Raw genomic sequence first — 27462 nt, 5'->3', positions numbered from 1 at the left:
AATATTGATGTTTCCCTCTAAAACTGTACCCATGTGAACTTTGAACATAAAGTTTACACTTGCCTTTGTTTTCTTTGAATCAACTCAAAATGGTTTGAGATCCAAATGTAAAAATCATGAAATTATTTGAATAAAATGATAGAAATTTAGAACTGAGGAAAGACTTTTAAACTAGGACTCAAATTCCGGGAGCAATAAAAGGATGGTAAATTTGACAATCTTAAATATTAAAAAAAAATTTTAACTTTCACATTGTAAAAATACACCATAAACAAAAATTAGGTTGAGGCTCAGATGATCCTCCTGCCTCAGCCTCCCAAGTAACTGGGACTATAGACATCTACCACCATGCCTGGCTAATTAAAAAAATTTTTTTTGTAGAGGCAGGGTCTCTTGCTAATTTGCCCGGGCTGGTCTAAAGTTCCTGGCCTCAAGCAGTCTTTCCCCTTCAGTCTCCCAAGTAGGTGGAACTACAGGTGTGAGCTTTCACACCCAACCCACTATAGAATATTTTTAAACAGCACCTCCAATTCATTAAGTAGTCATTGGTGCTGGGGATGGGATGGTGGTTGAAGCAAATCTACTTCTGCTGCTGAGGATTCCAGCCTCAAGGGTAGGATGGGCAGCATTCCTGGCGAGTGTGGCAGCAGGGTGCGTGAGGAGACCTGGCCCAGGCTGACCAGTCATCTGAACCCACAACAGATGAGTAAGAGTTAAAAAGCAGGGATGACACATGGCGGCGTGCCATGGCGTGTCAGAATGTCCTCTGCAGTTTGATTCCTTCAAGACTGAGCTAAGCTTCTTAAGATCACCTTTCCCATGTCCCCTAAAGGGGTCCTTTCAGAGCAAGGTCCTTCAGTCATTTTCCTCTTACTACAGGAAGAGTACAGGGCATTTGCCACCTGGTCCCTGCTGACCTTCACCTCCTCAATCCCTGTAAGGTGCCCACAGCTCTCCGAGGGCTCCTCACTCTGTTATGTGGCTTTTGGTTTACACCTCTGTCTGCCTAGAATACACGTACCTCCTCCACTTGGGACAAAGCACTTCTTGGGCTTTAAGAGTAGCTTTAGCGACGCCTGCCACAGAGCCCACAGCATCCTGCACCGCCACATCACCGCCCTCCATGTGTGACCATTGTGGTGTCTTCTTCATGGTCTTGGGAGTTTTTTTCCATTGTTCTGTCTGCCTGTAATTGTAACTGGGACAAGTAGCTGCCCAAGAAATATTTACCAAGAGACAAAATAATACATTCCTTCGTCTAGCACAGGGGCTGTTGGTCTTAGCCTCACCTGGAAGTAGTTGTTAAAAACGCAAATCTGGAGGTCTGTGTGGAGCCACGGATGCAGGTCTTTGTTCTACAGGATGGGGTTTGTTAAAGTTGTCAAGAATAAGGCCTACCTTAAGAGATATCAAGTGAAATTTAGAAGATAAGAGGGAAAAACTGATTACTATGCTCGGGAATGTTTGGTGATACGGGATAAAAATAAGTACAACAATAGCCGGGCTCGGTGGCTCAGCCTGTAATTCCGTGCCTTTGGGAGGCTGAGGTGAGTGAATTGCCTGAGCCCGCGGGTTCGAGACCCGCCTGGGCAGCGAGACCTCATCTCTACAATAAATCCAAAAATCAGCTGGGCGTGGTAGCGTATGCCTGTAATTCTGGCTACTCGGAAGGCTGAGGCGGAAGGATCGCCAGAGTCCAGCAGGTCGAGGCTGCGATGGCCGGGAGCGGCCATTGCACTCCAGTCTGGGCGACAGAGTGAGACTCCAACTCAAAAAAAAAAAAAAAATAAGTACAACACACCCAAATACAAGATGATATAGTTCATGTAACAAACAGAGATATCTGTCAGACTGCTTATGCCCATATAGAAGGGGATATGATAGTCTGCGCAGCTTATGTATACAAACTACCAAAATATGGTGTGAAAGCTGGCCTGACAAATTGTGCTGCTGCATGTTGTACTGGCCTGTTGCTGGCCCGCAGGCTTCTTGGTAGGTTTAGCATGGACAAGATCTGTGAAGACCAACTGGAGGTGACCAGAGAAATACAATGTAGAAAGCAATTGATGGTCAGCCTGATGTTGTCATCTGCTATTTGGATGTAGGCCTTGCCAGAACTACCACTGGCAATAAAGTTTTGGGGGCCCCAAAGGGATTTGTGAATCGAGGCTTGTCTATTCCTCACAGTACCAAACGATTTCCTGGTTATGATTCTGAAAGGAAGGAACTTAATGCAGAAGTACATTGGAAGCACTTCATGGGCCAGAACATTACAGATTACATGCGTTACCAAACGGAAGAAGATGAAGATGCTTACAAGAAGCAGTTCTCTCAGTACATAAAGAACAGCGTGACTCCAAACATGGAGCAGGTGTACAAGAAAGCTCAGACAGCTATAAAGGAGATAAGAGAAGAAGCCCAAGAAGGAAGTGAAGAAGAGGTGGAATCATCCCAAAATGTCCCTTGCCCAGAAGAAAAATCGGGTAGCTCAGAATAAGGCAAGCTTCCTCGGAGCTCAGGAGTGGGCTGCTGAGAGCTGAACCAAAAAGTTTTCCATAAGGATTTTGTAGATAAAGACAATAAATATGTTGATCAAGCAAAAAAATACCAAAAAAAAGAAAGAAAATGCAGATCTGGTGCCACCATCCCAGAATCTGGCTAACCAGGACTGAGCAAGAGGCAAAGGGCTCCATTTTTAACTGCATCCCTAGGAAGTCCTGAATCAGCTTTCTGGCTACTTGGGAGTGTCTTGGAGAAATCTTGACTAGAAAGTCTTAAGTTGTAGGGGAATACATTACAGATTCAGAATGTTCCCTGGAGGAAGTGTTATTTTCTTCGTGCCCTGAATGACAAATAAAAGCTGAACATGTGTGAAGGGGCTGGTGAGAGATGAGGCTGGGAATGGGATTCAGGTCATGGGGTACCATGTGGGAAATGGGGAGCCTCTGACAGGTTTTTGAATAAAGTGCTTGTCTGGGGCTGGTTAGGATATTTTACTATCGTGACAAAGTTGCTTATCTGCTCAGGCTTTTGTTTTTTAAGCTAATATGTAGTGATATTAGTTAATATTCTGCAAAAACCCACTGCCACGTCACATATTTACGGTTTATTTCCCCTATAGACGGGCTGCGAAATTTTCTCTGTACAGGGCTCTGCCGGGTCTCCATGGTGACTATTTAGCTCTACGGAGACAGTGTGAAAGCAGCCACAATGAGTAGCCGAGCAAGGTGACTGAGTTTCAGTAAACTTGACTTATAAAAAAGGTAGCATACCCACAGGCCAGTTTGTCATTCCTTGGTGTAAAGACAGGTACCTTTTAATTTGCTTCCTTTCCAGTCTCCAGTACAAAATGAAAGAGCAGGAAGTCTCGTCTGCCTGGGGAGACCCACCCATGTGCCCGAGGTTTAGACAGCCATGGAGCGAGAGGGACTGAGATGGAGACATGCTGTGGTTACAGAGAAAGGAGCTGAGGACTGGCCAGCTTCACGCTGGGCAAGTCTTTGAAAAAGCCGCTCTGTTATCTTTAGTAGTTTTGTCAGAAAATTGGTTCTGTTAACAGTGATCCAAGGAAGTACTCCTTTGTTTAATGTGTTCATGTGTTCTTGTTGCAACTTCCCCTGAGAATATTCCAATGAAGCCACCAATAATATGCCTTCAGGTATAGAGCCCACATTCACTGCTGGCATATGAACAGCATGTGGCCGGCAGTGTGCACAGGCTGAACAGTGAACACGTAATGCCCGTATGAGCAGCCTTTTCCAGATCATCTTGGGAGACCTTTTCTGTTACCACTTTCAAAAGAACCCAGGTCCTGGTTGCTTGCAAATGAATGGGCTTTTTTTTGCAGCAGTGTTCTTGGGGCCTATAGTTCTGTTTAAGTCATAAAATGCTTGCCCTGAAAGATGCTGAGGTCAGGTGCTAAGGTCAGGTTCACACAGTGGTCTGAGTCTGACTTAGGAGCCCTGGTCCAGTCTTTACTTTTGCCACTTACAGTGAATCACCAGTGCAGTGTGATGGTCACGTTCCTAAGGACAAAATTTCTAAATGCAATTCGCCATTTGTATTACATTGCCCTAGACTACGTTGCTTGAAATCTGAAGCTGTAGTGATGCAGATGCTGCTTGGACCATCTGAGACAGCATCCATTCCTAATTATAGGCTGATCCCCCTTTACCCTTTCAGTGTATTCCTTAAAAATTTATGCTTAAGAAGTTGTTGTAATTCAAACAATGTTTTCCCTTCAATGTACATTCCCACTTCAGGTGACCTTCACTTCCTCTTTTGACAGCACAGGGCCCCCTCCAGCAGGTAATTACAACTGGATGGAGGGCATGCCCATGGGAGTGGCCAGCAGCAGTGCATCCGGTTTGTACGGTGTGGCCTGCCTCTGTGCCTTAAAGCCAGCATCCTGCCTACTCTGGATTGATTTCCTTGCATGATTAAAACAGCCAGGAAAGCATCTGTCTCAAGGGAGTCTTGACCTTGTCTGGCTCAGAATGATGCATGCTGGGCTATGGACTTGCAATGTGGCTGCTAGTCCTGCGGCCAGAGCCACTTCTGTTTCTCAGTCCAGTTCCTGTTTCGCTGTGGGCAGGATTTGCTGCCAGATAGCTCCGAGGGGAGGATACTGGGTACCTGTCTCACTGGTCAAACCACTGACAAGGCTGCCTGAGGGATTTAAGGATTTAGATGTCTAAGAGTTCCCAGCCCTGCAAACAGAAGGATCAGTTATATATTTTACCCTCAAAATAATATTAAAAATAGTGATTAAGTTGTTATGCTAACCCATAAAGAAACTTTAATACAACTTAGCTGAAGTGCTATACATTTCCAGTAAAAAAAAAAAAAAAAAAAGGCAAAATCTTTTTAGTAGCTGAAGTGTTCCCAAAGTCAATATGAAGTATCTAAAATATGATTGAGTGATTGCATTTGAAGATCTCTGCATTTAGCTTGGAAATGTGGGCAGGAAGTTTTAATGGAGATTCTGCAAGCTTTCTGGGCCTTTTAAAAATGTGTTAGAACACTTTTAAGTATTTTTATGATTAAGCAGAATATTTGTTCTCTCTGCTGTCACTATGTAACTTGCAGCTTTGATAGATCTAGATCACTGGTGTGATTTTAATACTTATCCTCCATAATGAGGGTGGTTTTTGACTCACACACTGAAACAGTAGAAGGAGGTAGATTTTTTTGATGATTACTGATAGGAATTTGAGAGGGAGGAGGAAGAGGGGAGTGAAATAGCAGTACACTGATGTTTCCAGAGGAGGAAAGAGGGAAACGCGAATGCGCAGAGTCCCCACCCCAGGGAAGGTGTCGATGGCAGGGGCTGGTGTTTGGGTCCTGGCACTGATCGTAAGGCTCCCCCAGGACCTATCCTGGAGCTGCCTGTGGGGAAAGCAGCGGCGGGGAGGATGGAGAAGCCAGTGGCCCCTGCCGCATGGCATAGGAGATCCTTGCAGGCTGGGGCTCTTCCTTCCAGGTGTGCCTGCATTTACTCATGTGCTGTGTGTCTATGGAAAAGACTGTTAAGCTGTCAAATAGTGAACTACCTCGGTAGTTCCCGATGCCGTGATCATGGTTTTGGTCTCGTTTCTTTTAGGTTACCCCTGTTTCAGGCCAGTGCTTTTGCATTTTTGGCCCCTGCTCGAGCCATCCTGTCTTTAGATAAATGGAAATGTAACACCACAGGTAATTGCAGTTATTTCCACATATGTCATTGGGGTCCATTAATGCAGGTGATAAAAGGGAGGCCTGGACATGCTGTCCTCAGCACCGTTAAATCCTTTCTGGAATTAGGCACAAAACACTCAAACCTACCAGCAGCTTAGAATGCTCCAATCTGTGGATTGTGTCTGTCTCTCTCTTTCTATCCACTTGTTCATCCCTAAACCTAGAGCAAGAAAAGACCAGAAATGATCTCATTTCTCTATGCTAATGAAATTGATAAATGTGGGAACGGAATAGAAAAATATTTGTGCTATTTTTCTGCCTCTCTCTCTCAGTGGATTTTATGACCCACCAGTAATCACTCTCTTTGCTGCGTCAGCATCCCTTCTCTGAAACATCTTTGCTTTTAAAGGATCTGGCTACTGTGGTTTCCTGCAAATGACTTTCATTCCCCTTACTTAGTGATTGCAGAGATCATTAAGGAACCCGATGAGATCAGGAAAAGACAGGGAATTTGTAAAAATTAGACCTGCTATACTCTCAAAATACGGTTACATTTTGAGGTTCTAGGAGCAAAGTTTTCCAGCCTTCATTTCCTTCCTTGCTCCTAGTAGATACTTTGTGACCATTGATTTGATGTAGGAACTGGAAGAGGCCCTCTGTTTTATCTAAGTTTTTAAATCCTCAGTCCAGCAACCTTGCTGTCCGGCATTTCAATTAGCTGCTTGCAAAGGTTGGTTTTTTTGTATGAGGCTGGTACTAGTCACATGTATCTCCACTTCCGTCAGCTTTTGCCAAGTCAGGAGCTCTCAGTCGATGAATACATTTGGTTAATTTAGTGCTGGGGAATCCACCTTTCACTGTGATAAGCTGAACGTTAATGTTAGGGATGGGCATTGACACAATATAATTAAAACAGGGCAGACATTCTTCTTAAAGGGTAAGATAAATATGTTCCATGAAACATCGGTGTCACTCCAAGAAAAATTTTGTTTTTGTTTTTGTTTTCAAGATGTTTCAGTTGCCAATGGAACAGCTGAACTGTTGCACACAGAACACATCTGGTATCCCCGGATCCGAGAGGTAAAAGACGAGTGCTGTTTGCTTGTGGCTTCTTTGTTTCTTCTCAGCTTTGACACTGGTTGCATCCAAGAAATCACGGTTGCTTTTACTAATTCCTTCTTTTCTTTTTTGACTATGGGTATGTTTATTTATGTTGCTAAACTAAACTTAATCATCATTCTAAAATGAAGCATGTGAGCAACTAGAAGGACTTGTTTCCTTCCTGCTGCAGACCCACAGACCTGTCCACTCATGCCCTCCAGCACAACCAGCTGAGATTCGTGCCTCACTGGAATGAGCTCCAGAGGCCTGTCGTTGACAGACAGCAGAATTGTTCATTCTGGCCTTGCTGCATTTGTTGAAAGAACTAAAAATACTTGTCTGCCAAAGTGCACGTGAACAAAACAGTGTATGGCAGTCCCCAGACATGAAGAACGGCTGAGTGTATTCATATTTTCCAAAACCTATGAGATAATTCACCATCGGTTCAGAATGAGCATGGATATGGCCATTCTGCACACTAGAAACATTCCTTTAGAATTTTTGTCAGTGACACGTCTGGTACATGTCCTGCAGGGGCTCACTTTTTAACATAGGAGAATCTTTGTGCTACGGTGTTCCTTTAAGGCTGATTTTGAAATGTGTTCCTTAAATGGGAATTACAATTTTTGTCTGCATCATTTATCAGTGGAAGAGGCATGCGGACTTTGTGTCCAGGGCCCTTCTCTGTAATACTCATCAGTGATGTTGTACCTTTTTTTTTTTTTTTTTTGAGTTGGAGTCTCACTCTTGTTGCCCAGGCTGGAGTGTAGTGGCATGCTCACGGCCATCGCAGCCTCGACCTGCTGGGCTCCGGTGATCCTTCCGCCTCAGCCTTCCAAGTAGCTGGAACTACAGGCGCGCACTACCACACCCGGCTAATTTTTTTATTTATTGTAAAGATGAGGTCTCGCCAAGTTGCCCAGGCGGGTCTCGAACCCGCGGGCACAGGCAATTCACTCACCTCGGCCTCTCAAAGTGCTGGGATTACAGGTTGAGCCACCGAGCCCAGCCGTGATGTTATTACTTAAGTTTGCTTAGCCCCAGCTTCCCCCACTGAAGTTTCTTGTTGGGGACCAAGAAATTTTTCAGCTATGTCATGCCTGTAAGATGATATAATAATTTGTTGTCTTGCAGACTGATCAGTTTTACAGGTGACATTTGGCGTGCTCGACACACAAGCAGCTTACCTATGTCTATGTCTTCTCTTGTTCCAGATCCAGGGGGCCATCATCATGTCCTCCCTGATAGAAGTGGTCATCGGCCTTCTAGGCCTGCCAGGTGCTCTGCTGAAATACATTGGGCCGCTGACCATTACGCCCACAGTGGCCCTCATTGGCCTCTCTGGTTTCCAGGCAGCAGGAGAGCGAGCCGGGAAGCACTGGGGCATCGCCATGCTGTAAGTGGAAACCTCTCCCCTCATCCCACCACTGTGGGGCAGCCTTTAGAGACATTCACACAGACTTTAGGGCTTTAGGGGATAATTTTTTTTTTTTAGTAGGATAGGTCTGACAATTTAAACTTTATTTGCCTCATGGTAAGGAATAGTAGAAGGGTTTTTTAGACTCAGAGGTCAGGAAGACAGACAGTATTCTAAAGTCAAACGTGGCTGTGATGTGTGTGTGTGGAGGGTGGGGGTATAAGGTTTTAAACAGTAACGAAGTGAGATGGTGGTGCCATTAGCTCTTGACTTTGGAGGTCATGCCAAATCTCTTGTGTGTGAGTTGAAATACTGAGAAGCCAGATCTTTAGATGAGACTCAGAAATATTTCCAGACTGGCAGGAGACAGAAATGCCATGGCAGGGTCTGTCAGTGTTGATGGTGTGACTTGGCTCCCAGGCTGTGCAGCGCTCTGCACGCTTGGGGTCAGGGGAAGAAGGCATGGTGTCTTCCAAGGTCCTGCTAGTCAGTGCCAGTCCCTTTGCACAGAACTTCAAGACCATTAAAGATCTCTTGTCCTTTAAGTAAAGTCAACATTTTGTATTAGTGAAGATGACGGGACTTTGGTAACATAAGATTTATGATGAGAGGCACAGAATACTGTATGCCACAGATAAAACCCACATTCCCTTTGTGTATGTGGAACGCATATGCAGGACTTGATTATATCATAGGTAAATGGTTCCAGGACTTTGGGATTCTACCAACCAGTAAAGTTCCTAAAACAAGTAACATAAGAGGATTTCCAGGGTATTTGTTTTGCTTTGTGAAATATTCTATAATTATTTAATAATGGGCAGCAGTTGTTGACCATACATAACACTTGTGTATACTATAAGATAAGGTAGATTCTAGTGTTATCCCTATTTAACAGCTGAAGAAACTGAGGCACAAGGATGCAAGAGTACTTTCCAAGAGTCACACAGCCAGTAAGCGGCTATGGTGGGTTTCAAAACCCAGTAGTCTGACTGGGGCTTAATTCATTATATTCAATCTTGCTTGGATATTGGATGTGCAAATAAAGTGAGTCATAGCAGAATTGTAATCCAGACATCATTGCAAATTAAGGTGTGTGAAAATATCCAAGATTGTTCAGTTTGTTTTTTTAAAACAAGGACAAAATAGGAACTATGGCAACTGAATCAGATTGGCAAAATCCTTAGATTAAATAGGCAATAATTAGGTCTGCTTTCTGGTCTTTTGTAGTAAGAGAATTGATTGTAGTATTTAGATATGTGTTTGGTCTTGCTTCTTGAACTGCATTTTTCTTTTTTTGTGTGTTTGTTTTGTTTTAAGTTGGAGTCTTACTTTGTTGCCTAGGCTGAAGTGCAGTGGCAGGCTCATGGCCACCCCAGCGTCAACCTGCTGGGCTCTGGCAATCCTTCTGCCTCAGCCTTCTAAGTAGCCGGAACTACAGGCGCGTGCTACCACATCCGGCTAATTTTCTTATTGATTGTAGAGACGAGGTCTCACCAAGTTGCCCAGTCTGACCTGGAACCCATGGGCTCAGGCAATCCACTCGCCTCAGCCTCCCAAAGTGCTGGGATTACAGGCTAAGCCACTGAGCCCATCCTGCATTTTTCAATAAACAAAAAAAGAACAACAACAAGAAAAGAGTTGAATGGGGCACATCTCACATATGAGCTTGAAAACCCAATCATCACGCTTATCCAAGGCGGTTCTTTTGTTTTTAATATTCTCGTTTCATCAAAGGCTGGTGAAACATTGTCCATACCAGCATGGATGTGAAGATGACTTTTAAGAATATTCATCCAGTGAGATGTGGTTAATGTCCCAAAAGAGAAATTATAGTTACAGTATGGTAAAATTAGAAATCAATAACAAAAGGATGAGCAAAAAACCCTAACCACTTAGAAGCTAAAAAATCAGAGAGGAATTTTTTTTTTTTTTTAACTTCAGGGTATGCATACACAGATTAGTTACATAGGTATGTTCAGTGATGCTGATGTCTGGATTTCTGCTGAACCCGTTATCCATATAGTGAACATGTTACCCAGTAAGTAGTTTTTCAACCCTCACTTGCCTGCCCCCTTTAGAAGTTCCTAGTGTCTGTTGTTCAGAGAGGAAGCTGAAACTTAACAATTACTGTTAATTTAGCAAATGTTGGCAGTAATAGCACTAATCACACTTAGAGAGTAGCCAGAGTTGTTCTCAAGAAACTTTGTATCCTTTAATGCAAATAAAGTACAAGAAGAATTTTGCTGGGTGAGGTGGCTCATACCTGTAATCCCACACTGTGAAAGGCAAAGCGAGAGGATTGCCTGAGTCCAGAGGTTCGAGACCAGCCTGGGCAACTTGACGAGACCTCATCTCTATAATAAATAAAAAAATTAGCTGGGTATGGTGGCATGTGCCTGTACTTCCAGCTACTAGGAAGGCTGAGGCGGAAGAATCATCTGAGCCCAGCATGTTGAGGCTACAGTAGCCATGAATGTGGCACTGCACTCCAGCTTGGATGACAGAATGAGACTCCAACTCAAAAAAAAAAAAAAAAAATTAGCCAGGCATGGTGGTGTGAGCCTGTGATTCCAGCTACTTAAAGGCTGAGGCAGAAGGATCACTTGAGCTAAGCAGGTTAAGGCTGTGGTGACCGTAATTGTGCCACTGCACCCCAGCCTGGGTGACAGAGCGATACTCCTACTCAAAAAACAAAAAGAAGAATTTTACTAGCCAGGAAGACAGGATAAAAAAAAACTAATGAAAGCAGAGGGAAAGAATTAATACAGATACACAAAATAAGAAACAAATAGAAGTGATAAATCTGAAAACTGATCCTCTAGGGGAGAAAACAATATAGACAAACTTCTGGTGAAGCTAATTAGGATGAGAAGAGATTGTATGTGCATGTAGAGGGTAAAACTGTAGTTCCAGGTTTAATTCATGCTGCCTGCCCCCAAATGAAAAAAAAAGAAAAAGAAAAAAATAATTAAATGGTGGTCTTCCAGAAAAACCTAAGTAACCAGCCTGACTCCTCCTCATTCTTACCTCTAAACTTGAGGACTCCCCAGAACTCCACCCTGGCTTCTCTCTGCTCACATCCGCAAGAGTCTCGTCTAGTCCATGGTGCCAGCAAGCATCTTTTGTGCTGGAGCCTCCCACAGCCATAGCTCAGACCTGTGAACTCCAGACTTAGAGACCCCATCCCCAGAGTGCCGCTCCATGTGCTGTTCCACAAGACATCTCCACCGCAACCAGCTGAGGCTCAAACCTTAGATGAAAAAAGCTCCAGACTTTTGATTTCCTCCTTTCAGTAAATGGTACAGCCATGCAACCAGTTGCTTAAGCCAGAACCTGGGGAGTCGCCTATTCCTTTATACTTGCTTACAGCCCCTCCTGCTCTTCTTCCTCCAGAATGAATTCCGAGTTTGTTGTCTTCTGGTCCTTCACTGTCTCACTCTCAGCCGTTAGGTCCTCACTGATCCCCAACTTTTCTCTTGCCCCCTTCCTCCTGTCTCCCAAGGGTCCTTCTCTGTCCCTTCCTTTTGAAGCTCTAATTAGACAAGCTAGAGTTCTGGGAGCTTCTGGGTCTCTTTATCCCAATATCTGGAACTTCACCCCATGCTCTTGGTGGGTTTGTTTACATGTTTTGGCTGGGGCACTTGGGACCCTTTTCTTCTGGAAACCCAGGCATAGGCATGCAGGGGTGGGAAGTACCCTTGATTATCTCACCGATGCCTTCCTCCATGCCACCCTTGCTTGTCTCTTTCTGGAATTTAAGGATGTTGTACCTCCTGGACTCTTCCTCTTCTTTCTTCTCCTGTTTTCATCTCTTCATCTTTTTTCTCCATTCATGAGAATTCTTTGCTTTATTTTACTTCCATTGAGCTTTTCATTTTTTTTTTTTTTTATTCTTTAAGAAACAGGATCTTGCTCCATTGTTCAGGCTGGAGTACAGTGGCACAATCATAGCTCACTGCAGCCTCAAACTGCTGGGCTAAAGTGATACTCCTACCTTGGCCTTCTAAGTAGCTGGGACTATAGGTGTGCAGCACCTATTATTATTTTTTGAGTTGAAGTCTCACTCCTTCGCCCAGGCTGGAGTGCAGTGACACGCTCACAGCCACCCCAGTGTCATCCTGCTGGGCTCCAGCAAGCCTTCCGCTTCAGCCTTTCAAGTAGCTGGAACTACAGACGTGTGCTACCATGCTCGGCTAAGTTTTGGTTTATTGTAGAGAAGAGGTCTTACCAAGTTGCCCGGGCTGGTCTCAAACTCGTGGGCTCAGGCACTCCATTCGCCTCGGCCTCCCAAAGTGCTGGGATTACAGGCCAAGCCACCAAGGCCTTAAATTTTTTTTGTAAAGATGAGGTTTCGCTCTGTTGCCCAGGCTGGTTTCAAACTCCTGGCATTAAGCAATCTTCCTGCCTTGGTCTCCCAAAGTGTTGGGATAAAAGGCATGAGCTGCCATGCCTGGCCAAGCTTTTCATTTTTGCCCTCATGTTTTTTTTTCAGGTTCCTAGAATCTTCTTTGTCCTTGGACTGTGAGCTCTGTGAGGGCAGGCCCTCTGCGCTGGGCCAGTCACCCGGAACTACTAGTACCTGAGCTTCTCCCATAGCATTGCAAGCGCTCAATGAGCAGGTTGTGAGTAAGGGAAGGTTCAGGAAGCCGAGTAAGCCCATGACCACAGGAACAGTCAAGGACATTGTCAGAGGACTTGCATTTCTTTCATTTCTTTCTTTCTTTCTTTCTTTTTTTTAAAAGAAAAGTTTATTTAAAAGTAAATTAGAGAGAGAGAAGGAAGAGAGAAGATTCACCTCCCCATGGTGGAGGAGGGGGCCAAAGCCAGGAAGCATGGTGACAACCATAGCTCAAAGAGCATATGGCACATGATTTGCATTTTTAAAAGAAGCCCTGGGCCCAAATGCTTAGGCAATGAGTGTGTTAAGTCTTCAAGGAAGAGAGAATTTATGCACTGTTTAAACTGTTCTGGAGCTTTTTAAAAGAAGGGAAGCTTCTCAGTCAGTCTTATCTTAGTGGCAAATCCTGACTGAGCAAAATACACAAATGGACCCTCATTGTGTAAAACAAATAAACCCTGAGCTGAAGGGTGCTCTTTGGGCACTTCCCAAGCAAATAACTCAGAGTTCAGATGTGTTCAGGTAGTGTGCTAAAGTTCAGCATCTTTTTCTACTATAAGATTTCTTGCAATCTTTTAAAATGCAAGTGTATAAAAGACTCTTTAGAAAGGGTCTTAGTATCCAGCCCTGCCCACACTTAATTTATTTATTTTTAAAATGTCACATCTATAAACATATCTTGGGAAACGATTCCTTAGAGCATTGTTTGGGAAAGTGCTGCTACAGATAATACAATGAAAGAACAGTGCATTATGTGTCATTTCAGGACTTGAAGGATGATTAAATATTAGAAAATTTGTTAAAATCTATCATGGGTCCATAGTGGATTTCATTAATAAGTCCTTTTTAATAAAAACCATGGTAATAGCCCCCCCATTTTTGAAATCTAATTCAACCTACATCCTTGCTGCAAACTTTTAGCAATGGGGGAATAGAGGGATCTTTCATAAATAAGATAAAAATGCCTCACAGATTTATGATGAAAGACTCAATTCAGGCCTGCCTGTTGAAATCTGGAGCTGAGACAGCATGTTTATTATCGCTGGTATAATTTAGAGTTGTTCTGGATGTGCTAGCCATTGCATAAGACAAGAGAAGAAAATACTATGGATCAGTGTCACAAAGGTTAGGGAGAAGAGAATGGTGACTTGTCCTTACAGGAATTAAATAACTTCTAGAGCTTGAGAAATAATACTGTGGTCCTGGGATGGGGATGGACGTTGATAGAGCAGAATAGGAAGAACAGAAACAGAACCAAGGAAAAACAAGTCTTTGGTATATGATAGCAGTCATATTTGAAGCCAGTAGAAAATGGACAAATTGTGTAGGAAAATTAGATAATTATTTGGAAAAAAGTTAAATTTCTAGTTTGTATCAAATTACATTTCCATTGAGCTAAAGGATTAAATATAGAAAATAAAAACATAAAAGTGCTAGTAGAAAATCTACATGAACATACATATAGAAGTCTGGGCTACATAGTGAAACCTCATCTCTACTAAATAGATGAATAGACAGGTAGGTAAGTATACAGGTAGGTAGGTAGATAAATAGATAGGGTTGCTTGAGCCCAGGAAGACAAAACTGCAGTGAGCCGTGATTGTGCCACTGCCCCCCAGTCTGGGCAACAGGTTAAGACTCTGACTCAAAAAAACAAAAACAAGCCGGGCTCGGTGGCTCAGTCTGTAATCCCACGCTTTGGGAGGCTGAGGTGAGTGGATTGCCTGAGTCCGCGGGTTTGAGACCCGCCTGGGCAACTTGACGGGACCTCATCTCTACAGTAAATCAAAAAATTATCTAGGCGTGGTAGTGCACACCTGTAGTTCCAGCTACTTGGAAGGCTGAGGCAGAAGGATCACTGGAGTCCAGCAGGGCCAGGCTGCGGTGGCCGGGAGCATGCCACTGCACTCCAGTCTGGGTGACAGAGTGAGACTCAAACTCAAAACAAAAACAACAACAACAAAAAAATACATGTTTAATCATAAGGGAGGAAAGATATTTCTTAAAGCAGATATTAAAAAGGGAAAGAATGATTAATTTTACTGTTGATGCATTTAAAAACCACAGAATTAAAAGTAAGTCTGGGAAAATATTAAAATGCCACAAGAAAGACTAATATCCCTAATTCATAGTTTCACTAATTAATTTAAAAGAGAGAATCTGGAGTAAGGTCGAAGGATGTGATACCAGTAGCCATTTAACAAAAAAGGAACTACAAATTGCTAATTAATGTGTAAAAATATTTATCCTCCCCAGTCACCAAAATATATAATACGCATATGATTCTGTTGAAAGTGAGAGTGGATCATGGTTTCCTAGATCACTCCAACAGAACTGGAGTTTAGAGACAGTATCTCAGGGGAGAGTGGGTGTGACATCAGTGACTGCTCTTTCTAGCACAGCACGTATGTCTTGAATGGGACCTGTGTTTTTCCTCAGAAAACTGCTTTTTGTTTACTTCTCTTATGGAAAATTTCAAACTCACTCAAAAGTAGAGAGAATAGTGTAATGAATCGTCATATATCATTACCAGATACCTGCGAGCAGTTTCATTTTAGCTACACACCACTGTTTCCCAGGGTTGTAGGTGAGCTCCAGTTTACCTAAATTTTAGATACTTGAAATTTAACAGTAATTAAACAGATATATAAAGTAAAATAATAGTCTTCCCCACTCACTCTCTCAAAAAAATTTTCATGATTGTTAGCTACTAAAAATTTATTTTTTATCCGTCCATATTTTTATATTTCTTATGCATAGAAATGCAAACATGCACATATTCAGCTTTAGCATCATTATTATTTTATAATTTGTTTTTGCCTCAGTAATATTTTGGGTTTATTGTTCCCAGAGAGTGTGTTTAGATTGATCTCATTCTTTCTAAGGCTGCAGTGTATAGCAAACATTATAACAATACAATGTTTAATAATATAAATAGCCTATAATTTATTCAGCAATTTCCCCATTATACTCATGCATGTTGTTTAAAAGCTTTGCAATTGCAAACAATGCTGAAATATGTATCCTCATGCATAAAGAATCAATATTAAAAGAAGTGATGAGACAACTTTTAAATTAAAGTTGTTTCTGTGGCTTCCATGTCACACAGTGTGGATATCGTTCAACAGGATGTGATATTTCCTTGAACGAATGTTGAGCAGTTGCTTAGGTGCTGGTGCAGAGTCCACCCATGGATTCTTCTTGATATTAAGCAGTGCTAAAAGCAGGTTTGGAAGCAGCATGTAAAGTATGATCCCATTTTGGGTTAGCTAATGTCCTGTTCATGTCCCAAGGACAAGGAACATGGCAGTCTGTGTGTCTTCCCTGTGCCCTGTACCCAGCAAATATTCAGGGAATGAAAGCCATTGGGAAGAGAGAACAGAATATTACATGGTTTTAATAACCCATGAAGGGGATTATGAATGGTCTTTCAGGGGTTTGTTTCTTTTTGTTTATCTGCCTTGGAATATTTTTCTACAGCTTCGTATGCATACTTGCATAATATTTTAAAGTAAAACTCAACAAAGAAACAAAAAGCAAATGTGAGATGGAAAGCAACTGGTATAGAGGACATGCTAGCCCAAAGAGCTGGTGCTAAAATGCTCGTCTGGCTGTGCTCGGGCATGTTGTTTGGATGTAGGCATGCCCCGACCTCTGAGCCTCCACCACTCTGTCATAGGGATGCCTGTCCCCAGGTATTGAGGATAACGATGTTGTATTTGAGGATAAAAATAAACTAGAAGTAGACAGGTTTGAGAGTGGAAAGAAACCGCAGCGTCCGTGTGCCTAATCCTCTTGCTTAATTTGAGTTGCCAGATTTGGACCTGAGACCCTTTGAATTCTGTGTGTAATTCCTGACCCTCTTAGACATGCTTTAAGAAGGGAACACCATTGTGTGGATGGATGTTTCCTGAAATATTAACTGTAGTAGACTTAGGGCTTCTTTGGATCATGTAATATTCATTTTGGAACAAATAAGTAGACCATTGCTTTGTTAAACTCTGGTGTGGCCACGTGGCTCTTTGTGCTATTGCTGTCATGTTTTCTTAGCTTTGGCCCCTTCCCCTATCTTGGGGAGGTGACTCCTCTCTCTCTCTTGAATTTACTTTTTAAATAAGCTATATTTTCCAATCTAACGTCTGTGCAATTATTTGCATCTTGTGCGCAGCACCAAATCACACCCCTCAGCAGGTGTGACCTAACAGTTTAGAGGCCCCACTGGGAGACTAAAAACAAAAAAAAGAAACAAATAAACAGTATCTATTTTATACAAATGTTAAAGTTATACATAGATCTAAGTTTAAAATACACCAGTTTTAGTATTCCTTGTTCCCATATTGGTTTTGGGGGTTATTTTTGATTGAGGGTCTCACTTTGTTGCCCAGGCTGGATCATGGCTGACTGCACCCTCCACCTCGTGGACTCAAGCAGCCCTCCCCCACCTCAGTCTCCCAAGTAGCTGGGACTACAGGCGGACACCACCATTCCCAGCTAATTTTTAAATTTTTTTGTAGAGATGAAGTCCCACTATGTTGCCCAAGGTGGTCTTAACCCTTATTGTTTTTGTTAAACTTCACTATCCCAGAGGAATTGAAGTAACTTGGGCCCCTTGTGTTTCAACCTTGAACTGGTACTGGCAGAGACCATGATGGACCGCAGTTCACCAAAGCGTCAGAGCAAGCAGGGAGACCTGCAGGGCAGCACATGCCTGCTCTCTAGCCAGGTTGCCATCCACACCTCATTAGCTCTGTGACAGTGGTGCCCCACTTGACTGGCTGTCGATGGAGCTGATAATTCCATCTGAGCGATTGGAACTGTGCCCAGGAACAATTAAGCTTAACTTTGACTAAGAACCCACCCTTCCTGCCAACCCTACTTCAGGCTGTAAGTGAAAGAGCGAGTACACGTGGAGGCCTGGACACGTGGTAGTGTACCTTTTTTTTTTTCTTTTTTTCTTTTTTGAGTTGTAGTCTCCCTCCATCACCCAGGCTAGAGTGCAGTGGCACACTCACGACTACCCCAGCGTTGACCTGCTGGGTTCCTGCAGTTCTTTCACCTCAGCCTTCCAAGCAGCCAGAACTACAGGTGCATGCTACCATGCCCGGCTAATTTTTTATTTATTGTAGAGATGATGTCTTGCCAAGTTGCCCAGGCTGGTCTTAAACCCGTGGGCTCAGGCAATTCACTCGCCTCAGCTTCCCAAGGTACTGGGATTACAGGCTGAGCCACCGAGCCCTGCCGTGGTGTACCTTTATTGTTGCTTTCAGTGATGAGTAAATTCTCCCAGGGGGCTGGGCAGCGACCCCACACCTGCCACCAGATGGACGAGGAAGGTTCAGGTCCTGCCGAGGGAGATCACTGCCGTCTCTGCCTCCTGTAACGCTCAGTAAAGCCCTGCCAGGACTGTGAGGCTCAGGGGAGAGAGCTAGCCCAGCATCCCTGTCAGTTCAGCATCTCTGCCCTGTGACCTGTGTGGTAGTTAAGCACTCACCTCAGGCTGTAGAGCTCGACCCCAGCCCCACCACCCTGTAGACTCTAGCTGTGTGGTCTTGGACCCTGGCTTTGTCTCTCTATAAAAGGGAGTCAACCACAGAAGCAACCCGCTAGGCTAAGATGATGTACAGGAAGACATTAGCGCAATGTCTGGCACACAGAAACTGCTTGGGGTGTTATTAATCCTGGACCCTACTATATACGGTTTTCTTAAATAGTGAGTTTTACTTTTTGCTCTTTTAAAAGTCTTCATTCTCATTGTAAGCAAATCAGAAAATACAGAAAGGTGGAAAAGCCAGTCACAAATCCTGTAACCACCTGAAGCCAGTCCTTGTGAGCGTGTTGGCCTCCTCTACTGGTTGCGTGCACTCACAGGAGTTTGCTCTGAAGTGAATTGCTAGTTGTAATTTTATTGTGTGTTATGTTGGATTTGGTACCTTTTCCCCTTACATAGTGTGAGATTTTCCCATTATCATGCATGTTCTTCAGGTTTTCTACTTAGGAAAAGTTAGCCAAAGACATTTACATAGTAGTTTCATTTCAGTATCAAGAAATGCTAGGTAGATTCCTTGTCACATCTTCCCCAAGATGGTGGTTCCAAAAGATAGAAGTTCCCAAATAGTTGTAAAGATTTGCAGCTTTCTAGGAACATGAATTGAACACATGTAGTCAGTTTTGTCATTGATTGAATGTTATTTTATAACACAGACATAACAGCATTTAATCTAGCTTATTCTCTTTCTCTCCTCAGGACAATTTTCCTAGTATTACTGTTTTCTCAATATGCCAGAAATGTTAAATTTCCTCTCCCGATTTATAAATCCAAGAAAGGGTGGACTGCATACAAGTTACAGCTTTTCAAGATGTTCCCTGTGAGTAGCAGACTTCTCCACCTACCTCCAACATTGCCTTTGGTTCATATGTAAAATATTTTTGAGAAGGAAGGGTTTTAAGCAGGGCCTGCTGAGGGAACCGCATCTGTGTAGTGACATTGGGCATTTGGGCATACAAATGCCCAAATTGTCATGTACTTAAAATTTAGAAGCGGTGGAAGGTTCTGATTTGAAATGGGAGGGTATCTTTTTAGCAGTGCCGAAGAAAAAGGACATTGTCCTTGAGATTGAGTGAGTTTTGACTCCACGTGGCTTCTGCAGGCACAGTGTCCATCCTTATTTTGCTAACCAGATGTTGGAAGGGTGAATTCACCTGCATTAAACTGCTCTCTCAGTGCGATTCCATTTGAGGAGTAGATCCTCTAACTACTGACAGTGGTGGGTTCTGAGGTGTGGTGTTCAGATGGGGGAAGGGGCGTGTTTTGCCAAAAACCACGAGCCCTGCTGGCCTGACAGAACCTCCCCTTGTCCACTGCAGATCATCCTGGCCATCCTGGTATCCTGGCTTCTCTGCTTCATCTTCACGGTGACAGACGTCTTTCCCCCTGACAGCACAAAGTATGGCTTCTACGCTCGTACGGATGCCAGGCAGGGTGTACTTCTGGTGGCCCCATGGTTTAAGGTTCCATACCCGTGTAAGTATTCTGGTAGCCAGAGGGATCAGGAGCCTGGGAGGGTCCAATTGAGAGGGTTTGGAAGTTGGCAGAATAGCCTTCTTTGTCCCAGGATGTCTCCTAAAGGTCTCACCATTCTGGTCATAAGAGGATTACACAGCAGAAAAGGGGGGCCCTGTCTCCAAGAGAGCAATAATCTGCACACGGATACTGGCCTGCTCCCTTCTCAGATTAACCAGTAGGTTATATTGGCAACACTAGGCTGCAGTCTTGGACAAGGCATCTCTTGCCAGGTTGGGGTTCTTGTGGCCAGGATTTGAGGGCAGCTGCTTGCTCTTTTGGTCATTGGCACCTTTTTTTTTTTAAGACATGAAGAAAATAGAGAGGCTTGGGACCAGAGCTGCCAAAAGGTTTAATGGGAGGGGCCTGAAGATTAGCAGCAAACCACTCAAGCATGATGGAATGTATATAATCTCTTAATGGGTAACTGTAATTGGTTCAATTTGCTCATAGCTGTAGAGGAAATTTGATAGTACAAATGGCCGGAAGCTGGATCTTAATTTGAGTGTTAGTTACCTCTTGGGGGAAAGAAAATATGATTTCCAGCTGAGGTATCACCCAGATGCTTGGGTAGAACTTTCTAGACCCCATCCCAAAAGTGACTTATATGAACCTCATGGTGATGGTTATATGCTTGGTTGTTTATTGTAGAGGCCATTCCTAGCATTGGGGTTTTTATTAGAATTGGGGCCTGAACTAGCTCAGTCAGATTTAGCTAATTTATTCACAGGTTTAGCCATTGTATTTTCATATTTTGTAATGATAAAGAGAAAAAGCAAGAGGAGACAAGAATTATAAGCTTTGAGAGTGTTAAATGATGGCAATGCTAACCATTGTTCTTTTTGTTCTTGATACATTTATAAAAGCTTTAAAAAGTATCTTCTTTCTAAAATAACATTTTTATCAGATCCTTTGGCCCAAGTGTGAATTTAAATTTACATGTTCTTTTTCTAAAAGAGAATGTGTATGGTATATTAACATAACTATGATCTGAGATAAAATGAAATTAAAAATCCGACTGGGTGTAGTGGCTTACTTCTGTAACCCCAGTACTTTGGGAGGCTGAGATAGGAGGATCATTTGAAGCCAGAAGTCTGAGACCACCCTGGGCAGCATAGTGAGACCCATCAATAAAAACTTACTTAGTGAGACAGGGTGCAGCAGATTAGAGCAAGGCCCCAGTGTGCATGCATGGTGCCCCTCTTCCTGTGCAGGTGGCTCCCAAGGTGAATGCCAGTAGGAACACAGGTTGGACTGTCTAGGAGAAGCAGATGTTCGTGTGTTGAAGCAGATGTTTGCATGTTGATGCCAGAGGTATTTCCCACAGGGGCTTCTTGCGGCCCATGAGAAGGTGTAACATCGTAGACAGATACCCAGTCATGAGTGTGTAAGGCTCCTCACTAAATGAAAAGCCACTCCAGAGGCATAGTCCTAGGTGCTCTCCAGTGATTTGGCATAATCTGGAGACAGGCTTTCAAATACTTAGAGCAGTGGTTTTGTTTTTAGTATGCTAATAATTACCTGAATTAATTGTTGATATACAGATTTCTGATCCAAAATGTCAACAATGCTGAGGTTGAGAAATTTGGCTGTAAAGTACCAAAATAAACAAGAGACATGGCGTGGTAGCTCATGCCTAGAATCCTCATACTTTGGGAGGCTGAGGCAGGAGGATCACTTGAGCCCAGGAGTTTGAGACCAGCCTGGGCAACGTAACGAGACCTCGTCTCTATAAAAAGTAAAAAAATATAGCTGGGTATGGTGGCGTGTACCTGTAGTCCTAGCTACGCAGGAGGCCAAGGCAGAAGGACTGCCTGAGCCCAGGGGGTCAAGGCTGTGGTGAGCCATGATCATGCCACTGCATTCCAGCTTGGGTGACAGGGTAAGACTTTGGCCCTCAAAAAATAAATAAATAAAATAAACAAAAGCTTCCAGGTAAAAGGAGACATGAAATAACAGATTTACAATAGAGGACTGGAAGCCAACAAGATTTTAAAAATAAATGTATAAAGGGAAAAAAGATCAAAATAAAAATTCTCCTTCAAAATCAAGATACTAAAGTGAAACTACAATGCTACAACAGTCACAAGGTAACAGTATAAAAGATATTTTAGAAATAAGCAAACTGGCCAGGCAGATTGGCTCACACCTGTAATCCTTGCATTTTGGGAGGCCAAGGCAAGAGGATTGCTTGAGACTAGCCTAGGCAACATAACGAGATCTTATCTCTACAAAGTATCACAAAATTAGCCTGGCATGATGGCTCGTGCTTGAATCCCAGCTACTGGGGAGGCTGAAGCAGAAGGATCGCCTGAGTCCTGGAGGTCGAGGCGGCAATGAGCCGTGATCATGCCACTGCTCTCCTGGGCAACAGAGTGAGACCCCAGCTCAAAAAAAGAAAAAGAAAACTGCTGCTTGGTCAAGAAGCCCTGTAATGGGGGAAATCCATTCCGAGCATGGAGATGAGATGCTGGCCACACGTGTTGCTGGTGGGCAAAGAGCGTACCCTGTGACTGGGCCTGTGTACTTGCACCTCTGACCAGGGGTGGCCTCTGTGGCCTCTAGAATGAACCACAGGCAGGCTCCAACATACTTCAGGCCTGTTCTGCACATCTTACTTTAGGTCATCTTTCTCTTCTCAAACCCGTGGTTGCTCCCTGTTACCTGACACAAAGGCCAAGCCCCTCCAGGTGGCTTAGGCTGTTTATGGATCCTTTTCCAAACTTGCCTCCCACCCACCTACCTGTAGGAGCACTCCACTTCCTGCCCCTCAACGCCCTCTCCTTTCATCTCCCCCTCTCCCGACCCACCCACCCTCTGGGGACACCTCCATTCCCGCCTCCTCCTCAGACCCGCCCCTGATCGGGGCTGACTTTGCCCTTTCCTGACTTCCTCAGTGGGCTCTTTGTGACTCAGCATGGCTTGACTTCTTTTGAAGTCGAACCGTTTCACTCCCTCCATATCTGTTGGAGCATCCTGTTCCCTGGGCTGCATTGTTGGCTCCCACATGAGAAGCCATGTTTCATCCATCGTTCTTTCCCATTGTGCTTTAGACATAGTGGGTGTGTTATAACTCCTGCTTCCCAGGAAGAAGGGCTGGCTACTTGATCAAAGTCTATTTCTTCTAACACTGACCTAACTAACCTTGCTATTTTTATTAAGTAAGATGTATGGCTTCCAATTCCAAATAGACAGACTTAAAGAAAAAATAATCTCATGAAGGATTAAGTAAATGCAGATATTCAAAACGAAACCACAATGGGACCTCTCTTTGCTTTCTTAAATACAACTATTTAGTTTCCCATAACATGGCTTATGATTTACTTTAAAAATAAGCTTCCAGCATTATCATAGAGAAGGGTTGTCCATATCTTGTGATGCTTTCTGGGAATTTACACTTAGCTGGTGATTTTCCACTGATTTTTCATTTGATGCCATCTCCTGGGCAAGATCGCCATTATTTTGTACCACTCTCTTTACAGCAGATTGTACCAATTCCTCTCATACAAATTCCTGTCCCAATACAGCAGGCCATGTTGTTACTCAGTAGTTACTGAGCATGACCCTGAAGCAAGAAGAGAAGCATCAGCCAGATGATTTCTTCTTTTCAGTTAAGATGCAGAGCAGATCGCTTCTTGTGATGGCTCCCATCTGACTCAGTGACTATTCCCAGGCATCTGGTGCATTGATGATTAGTTTAAAAATAAGCAGTTTGTACAGGCTTCAAAATCCGAGTGGGTCTTGTAGAGTCCTTCTATGTTCAGAATGACTCGTAGTAACTGGTCCTGGTAACCTTTGCCCACCCCTCTAGGAGTGTTCACAGTTGTTTTCCCTCCGCAGTTCAGTGGGGACTGCCCACCGTGTCTGCAGCTGGTGTCATCGGTATGCTCAGCGCAGTCGTGGCCAGCATCATCGAGTCTATCGGCGACTACTACGCCTGTGCACGGCTGTCCTGTGCCCCGCCACCTCCCATCCATGCAATAAACAGGTATGTTCCCGAGAAGATGAGTTCTTCATTGGCCCAGCACCTTGTTCCTTTGATCTGAGGCTTGGACTACATTTGAGACCAACAAAGAACTTAACATAGCAAAGCAGCAGGGCTCTTGAGGGACTGTTTGCCTTTGGACACATCACTGCCATTGTTCACTCGTCCATCACACAGAACAGAATTCCTACCCTTCCTTACTATTTGTAGTGACAATCAAATAAGACACCTTCTGCAAGAACACTTTAAACCTTAAACTCACCAAAACAAACACCAGGCACTGCCCTGGTTCTTCACCTGGTTTTGTGTCATTTACGGAGGACGCCACAAAAATGTATACACATTGAAAGGAAGGAAGCAACTATATTTAAATTGTAATATTTAATATATCCCAATAACAAAGGATGAATACAAGTCATGTTTGACTTCTGTTATTACAAGCGGTGCTCAAAGTGGTTGCCATCAGCATTCAGACACTTATGATATGGCAAACTAAAAGTAATACATAGATAACATTGTTTAAAATGTGTACACACACACACACAGAGAGATCTGTATGTATGTATATGTCTACTTTGATTTTCTGTTCTCTTATTTTCCCAACTATTCTTTTTTTTCCATGTAAACTCAGATTTTAGATTATTTGGAGTAAAATTCTTTATTTGTAAACAGGTTTTTTTTCTTTCTTTCATTTCATAAGAGCTAAAGTTTTGCTGTGTGTTGCCCAGGCTGTAGTGCAGTAGCTATTCAGGGCAATCATAGCTTACTGCGGCCTTGAACTCCTGGGCTAAAGGTATCTTGCTGCTTCAGCTTCCTGTGTAGCTGGGAGGAGAGGCGTGTGCTACTGCATCCAGTTATTCAGGGTTATTTCTGAGTTGCAAAAATGACCTATTTTCCCTTGACTTCCCCCATTTAATCTTGGCTGCCACCAGAAAGCACAGGGATACTGTCTTCTTGCATCTGTAGTGGAAACCTTAGCAGACAGTGACTGTTCCCAGTTTGTCGAATGGGTGCATTCCAATGGTTCCTAAGTGTAGGTGCTGTTTATAGTTAAACTCTTCTAAATAAATAGGGAAGGGCAAGCAGGAATGAATAGAGTCTAGAGGGTCTAGAGGCCGATGAGCTGTGGGGTTTATTTTCTCAAAACATTTTGTCTTTATCTTCTGGAAGTAGCTAGGGAACTGACCCTCGGGATGCTGCAAAGAAGGAAAATAGCCAGCCTGGTGCGGTGGTTCACACCTGTAATCCCAGCAACTTTGGGAGGCCGAGACAGGAGGATTGCTTGAGCCCAGGAGTTCAAGACCAGGCTAGGCTAGGCAACATAGTGACAACTTGTCTCTCCAAAATAAAAAAAAATTGGCCAGGCGTGGTGGTGCACACCTGTAGTTCTAGCCACTTGGAAAGCTGAGGTGGAAGGATTGCCTGATCCCAGAATGTCAAGGCTAAGCAAAAAACATCGACTCAAAGAAAAGAAAATAGCCCAGATCACCCCGTTCTCCAGCCAACTGCTTCCCCTTCAAAAGTGCTTGTGTGTGATGAGCTCAATGGGTTGGTTTTTGGCATATCTTGCCTTGGGTCTGTTAGTGGTTTTCAGACCTGATTTTGACATCTCCCTCTAACTGAGCTGCTGCACGTGATTAGATACCAACATGTCTAGATGTTTAAAAGTTAATCAGTGTTTATAGAATTACAAAACATATCTTTGCTGATGAAACTGGATTTTAATAGTAATGGATCGGATACATGTTTTAGTGGACAGCCCGTGTTTGTCTTATAGCCCAACAAATGGCTATATCTTCTGGCTGAAATCCTTTGTTTTCATTTTGATTTAAAACACCTGTGTCTAATGTGTGATGTAGAGGGATGCTCCCCAAAATGGAATGAGCATGGGGAATTCTGTTGAAATGCAGGTTCTGCTTCAGCATTCAGATTCTGCATTCTAACCCCCCTCTCCCTCCCCCTCCCCGGGGGTCGATGACACTGCAGGTCCGTGGACCATACCATTTGGGTTGCATGTGTTTAGAGGCTAGTTCAGCATGAGTGCCTTACCCATTGAATGAATGTTTTTCTCTCCTCTTTTCCTTCACATTTTAGGGGAATTTTCGTGGAGGGCCTCTCCTGTGTTCTCGATGGCATATTTGGTACTGGGAATGGCTCTACTTCATCCAGTCCTAACATTGGAGTTTTGGGAATTACGAAGGTACAAATATTTTTCTAACTAAATAGTTGGACCTCTATATGTTCATCTGTTTTATTGATTAGTCTGACCACTGCGTGTTTCAACAGGGGGCGCCCTCCCTCTTCTCACCCATCTCCTTTTTTTTCCTCACCCATCTCCTTTTTTTTCCCTTTGAGTTTTGAGAACACCTGTTTGGAGGCCTACCCTCCCTTGTCTGGCCTGGTAGGGAGGGACTCGGGTGCTTATCATTTCTTCATGCAGTCTGTAGATACTTACTAAGCAGCAGCTCTGTGCCAGGATACTGTTCTAGGGACTTGGAGTGCATCAGTGAATAAAAAAGTGGAGTTTACATTCTAGCAAGGGCAGACTGTTAACAGTAAGTATACCAAGTCAGTAAGTGATACAGCATGTCAGCCAGTGATAAGTACTAAGGGGAAACTTGGGGCCAGGTGGTGGTGGGAAGAGAACAATTATGTGCTAAATAGGATGGTCAGGTAACTTTGAACAAGGTTCTGCAGGGTAGAAGGGATGAATCCTGCAGGTCACCTGGGGAAGAGCATTCCAGGCCAGGATGTAGCCGGTGCAGAGCTGGATCCTGGGAGTGGCAAGTCAGCAGAGGCCCGGAGGCAGGAGCAAGACAGCAGGTGACAGCAGGTGAGGTCTGCCTGGTACCCAAGGACCAGGTCACATCAGTCCTGCAGATAGCCACAGACTCTGAGTGGAAGGGTGCCACAGGGGGCAGCTTGATCTGATTTTTTTTAAAAATTAAAGGATCACTTTGACTGCTGTGATGACAATAGGCCATGCGGTATGGGGGAGGAGATAGAAAGGGGAGACCAACCAAGAGGTGTCCCTGGTTTTGGATGAGAGATGATACCACTCCAGAAAAAAAAGCCAGACTTACGTTAAAGAATTCACACAGTTTTCCAACCTTAGCAGCAAGATCGTTCTCTTTCAAATAAAATCTGATATGGAGCCACATCAGGCCACAGTGGGTCACTAAGGTGGAAGCAGGGTAGAGACCCAGAGCCCTACCCACTGGCCTCCCCTCCCATCCTCCCATCCCCCCACCCCCCACATGCAGGCACATAATTCTGGGGCCTCCTTGCCCCAAAATTCACCTTCCATAAGAAGGAGCCTGCTCCCAGGCTTTCAACTTTATTACTTTATGTTCCATTTTATAATTCTATAAACTTTATTGTCCCTGACTTAGGCCAAAGAGTAACTGCTTCCCCTAGGGCACTAAGGTAGGAGGCAGCTTCACCCACCACCTGCCCTGTGTGTTGTGCAACTGGAGACTGTTATAACTGGTTCACATCCTCCATGGCCTGTGTGAGTCACAGGTCTCCCTCACCTGAGAACTTGGGGGTGAGCCCAGAAGCCTTCTAGAACTGTTTGGCCTCTGTAAAATTGGGAGCGAGCGGGTGGA

General features: G+C 43.8%; 1 protein-coding gene and 1 pseudogene across 3 annotated transcripts in view; both read left to right on the top strand.

The window, feature by feature from the left end:
* Positions 1-27462, top strand: part of SLC23A2 (solute carrier family 23 member 2) — a 130800-nt gene that overhangs the window by 93279 nt on the left and 10059 nt on the right. For all 3 annotated transcript variants that reach the window (XM_008068919.1, XM_008068918.1, XM_008068917.1), the window contains 7 exons: positions 5603-5691; positions 6683-6753; positions 7989-8170; positions 19054-19174; positions 19674-19830; positions 23710-23857; positions 25949-26054. In XM_008068919.1, the coding sequence (XP_008067110.1) occupies positions 5603-5691; positions 6683-6753; positions 7989-8170; positions 19054-19174; positions 19674-19830; positions 23710-23857; positions 25949-26054 (874 nt within the window). The remainder of the gene's footprint in view (positions 1-5602; positions 5692-6682; positions 6754-7988; positions 8171-19053; positions 19175-19673; positions 19831-23709; positions 23858-25948; positions 26055-27462) is intronic.
* LOC103271448 lies at positions 1351-2540 on the top strand (annotated as a pseudogene).

Source organism: Carlito syrichta, unplaced genomic scaffold (assembly GCF_000164805.1).
Source record: "Carlito syrichta isolate Samal-C Ts95f unplaced genomic scaffold, Tarsius_syrichta-2.0.1 Scaffold311675, whole genome shotgun sequence".
Lineage (NCBI taxonomy): Eukaryota > Metazoa > Chordata > Mammalia > Primates > Tarsiidae > Carlito > Carlito syrichta.
This window is presented reverse-complemented; position numbering and strand designations above follow the sequence as displayed.